Source organism: Octopus sinensis, linkage group LG7 (assembly GCF_006345805.1).
Source record: "Octopus sinensis linkage group LG7, ASM634580v1, whole genome shotgun sequence".
NCBI lineage: Eukaryota > Metazoa > Mollusca > Cephalopoda > Octopoda > Octopodidae > Octopus > Octopus sinensis.
Window position 1 is genome coordinate 89,143,824 of NC_043003.1, and position 3,759 is coordinate 89,147,582.

The 3,759-nt window shown below is 38.1% G+C and overlaps 1 protein-coding gene across 1 annotated transcript; it reads left to right on the top strand.

The window, feature by feature from the left end:
• Nucleotides 1-311: 311 nt before the first annotated feature.
• On the top strand, nucleotides 312-830 carry LOC115214461. Its single transcript, XM_029783659.1, has one exon. It carries the CDS (start codon nucleotides 312-314, stop codon nucleotides 828-830), a length of 519 nt encoding a protein of 172 aa, XP_029639519.1.
• Nucleotides 831-3,759: the final 2,929 nt, after the last annotated feature.

Genomic DNA, 3,759 nt, shown 5'->3' on the forward strand with positions numbered 1-3,759 from the left:
CAACCAGTCGTGGCTGGCATTCCTCACCACATAGTTTTTGTTGATACCATGACCATTTTGGCGTAAAGGCATGGAAATGCCTTCCACCATGTTCTTATGTGCACCAGGAAAACTAACCAAGGAGACCCTGAGCATGTCAGGAGCTCCCACTACCCCTAATCATGCATTTTTTTGTACTACACTGCAACCCGCACAAGAATTTTATGGTCAACACTGGCACTTCATGTAGCATCTGGCTGGTAAAGTTCTTGATGGGTAAGCCTATTCTCTCTTGAATTTCTCTGCAAGCTGTCAACCATTCTCTTATCGACATGTTCGAGCAGTTATCTCTCTCCTTGGATTTTGCTCTATGGAGGGACTTTAAATGGATTTTTGTAATTGCGGACCTACCCTATCCTATTCTTGGGGCAGATTTCCTCCACTGCTTCTCACTGTTGGTGGACGTTTGCCAACAGCATTTGTTGGATAGCTCAATGCAGTTATCGGTTCCTGGTTGTCCAGCATTCACTCCTGTTGTAAGCCCGGTATCTTTTAGTGCTGTATCCGATGATACATACCATTCTCTTCTCAACTCATTCCCAGATTTTACTGATTTAACCTTCAACGTCGTTGATCCTGTACATTCAATGGGACATTTTATCGACACCAATGGTCCACCAGTGTTTACTTGTCCTCACTGTCTTTCTCCTGATAAACTCAAGGCTGTAAAAGCAGAATTCGATTACATGCTCCAGCTGCAACTTATTCATCCTTCTACTAGCCCCTGGTTTTCCCCTCTCCATTTAGTCCCCAAAGGAAAGACTGACATCCACCCAGTTGGTGATTATTGAAGATTAAATGCTATTACGACACCGGACAGATACCTAATTTGACACCTGCAGGACTTTTCTTCTACCTTGCATGGTAGTACTGTTTTTTCTAAAGTTGATTTCATCCAGGTGTATCACCAGATTCCTTTAAATCCAGACAATATACCAAAGACTGCCATATATAATTCATAGATTAGACCATCAAGTCGTGGTGCTTTGTTCCTGCTGCAGTCTGCCATAGCATCCTCCTCCTCTGCAGCTGTGATTAACTCTTCACAGCTCTCCGCTTCTCACCCCGAGAGATGCGGCAGCCCAGCAAGGAAGTCCGTAAGGTTCCTCCTACTTTCTGGTCCACAGCTACTCCCAAAAAGTTAAGTGAAGTGCTCCTGAAAGGCCATGCACATTTCCTTGGGTTCGTTTACCAATTTAACTTGTTGATTCGTCAAAGATCTTACTGTGGCATTATTGCCACATTAAGCTTCTACCACTCGGGCCCATCCAGCAGCCTTGATTCCCTCACATCCCATTACATGAGTTCTAGCTCTGATAATGCTTCCCATGTGTTTGGCTTCGAGGTGCTGGTTTAATTCCAGTCTCTTTGCCAACACCAAGGTTGCAGAACCAATCCTCATTGCTTCTTCTAGTGCCTTAACTAGTGCTCTTTCCTTCCTAGACTCCTTAGCCACTCGTCCTATGTTATATCTAACAGACTCAAATTTTATGGCTCGCTTGAGGGTATACCACCATTTATTGTTCAAAATAGAACCGGTCAATGTCCTCTGTACTAACAACTTAATCCGACTTCTGTACTCCTTGTCCGCCAAAAGGGACATGTTGAGTTTCCAATATATATATATATATATATATATATATATATATACATTGTCATCAATATCCTTTTATGCCTGTTTCATGCTGGCAACAGAATTTTTGATACTGAAAACAAAAATCTGAAGAATATTGTTTTAAGAAGGTAAAATAAAATCAATTAGAGAAAGTGCTTGTTTGTGTGTGTTTGTGTATACATACATGCACACACACACACACATAAATACATACATACATAGCTGATATAAAAATTGGTTGAATTCTCCAATCATGCTTTACATCATATAGAGAGAGGAGGGAAGACATTAAAATGAGATACGAAACAGAGTGAACAGAAGAGCTGCAGGATGAGTGACCTTACTAAGTTTGATGATAGGAGGAGAGGGAATAAATGACAGTAGTTTTGGAAGGAGTTATACAAATGAGAAATTTAATTTTAAGTTAATGTTTTTCTTTAGAATAACAGTAGTCACTTCATTTTATACAAGCACCTGGACATTTGTTAAAAGTTAAATGATAATTATTGTACGTATGTGTTTAATTTAATTTTAATTTAAGGTAATATTTTTCTTTTGAAAATCAATATTCATTTCATCACTAAGTATAAGCACCAAGAATTTAATAAAAGTTAAGCTATAATTATTGTATGCATGGTATATATTTCCTGATATTACCTATGATGGTAAAAGTATACCTCCAAAGTCACCTGTCATATGATGGTTAGTACTTCTAGTATGCTCTTGTGTATGTGCATGCATGCATATATATGTACACACATGCATACACATTAGTTTTTCACTAAGCTGGAAACAGATGGATGAAATAATAAATTAGAGATATTACTCATTGACTCTAATACTGACTCTTACTTTATTTTATTGAGCTCCAAAAGAATTAAGGTAGACTTGATCTTGGTGATATTTGAACTCAAGACATAAGGAATCATAATTAAACACCACTGTGCATTTTTTCAGATACTCTAACGATTCTGTTACTTCACTACTAAACTAGTTGCCTGGTTTTAGTGATGGATTCTCGTAGAATAAAAAATAAATTGTTGATAAACTAAGATCCCAACTTATTTCAAATCTAGGCAGAGCTGTGTTCTTAACAAGTTTGCTACATGGTTCTGGGTTCAATTCCACTTCATGACAACTTGCAAGTGTTTTTTACTGTGGCCTTGGGTTCATTAGTGCTATTGGTAAGTGGAAACTATAGAAACTGACATCCTCATAAACTGTGTGTGTGTGCGTGCGCACGTGCATGCATGTGTGCATGCACACGTGCGTGTGTGCGTGTCTGTCTGTGTCAGTCTATGTGTACTGCTGTAAATCAGTGTGCCAAGTCACATTCCTTTAATTAAAAAAGGAAAACTTATTTGATAAACAAAGAACTAAAAAGTTGAAAAAGGTTGGAATCAATTTGATCAACTAAAACCTTGAAAGCATGGCCACAGTCCCAGCATGGCCACAGTCCAATGAGTGAAAACACTAAAAGAGTGTCATGCTTTTGCATTTTTCATTTACCTGTGTAAAGGGTGGCACACTGGCAGAATTTGTGGAATCCTAAACTCACATGGAGCTTTCATTTAACTGGTCATCATGAGTAGGTGTAGAGATATATATATAATAACAGTAATGATAAAAAAAAAATTTAAAAAAAGCTAAGCTGTTGCATACAGGAAATAGGCATTTAGAGTTAGACAATAAAAAAGGAAGCAATGTTCAGTCTTAGATGTCTTCTTGAATGCTCCCATTTAAAGATGAGAAGTGTCCAACGTGATCCTACATAACACCTTGCCAACAAAAAAGAGAAGAGATATTCCATGGTAATTCCCACAGTTATCTTTCCAACCTTTCTCTAAAAAGAGAACCCTCAAGAGTAGATCTTTCCAATCATTTGGGACACACACTTCAATCCTAACTTTTTGCATTTACACATTTGTAGTGGTTATATGTGTATCAATGAACATAGATACAAATTGCACTAATCAGAGATCAACAGGAAAAAGCGCAATAGATCAGCCAACGATCTCAAGCAGGTGACAAAAAAGGCAGTGCTTGAATTTGAACAACGCATAGCAACCAACTCTGACAGCAAAGTGTTCTGGAAGTATGTACAC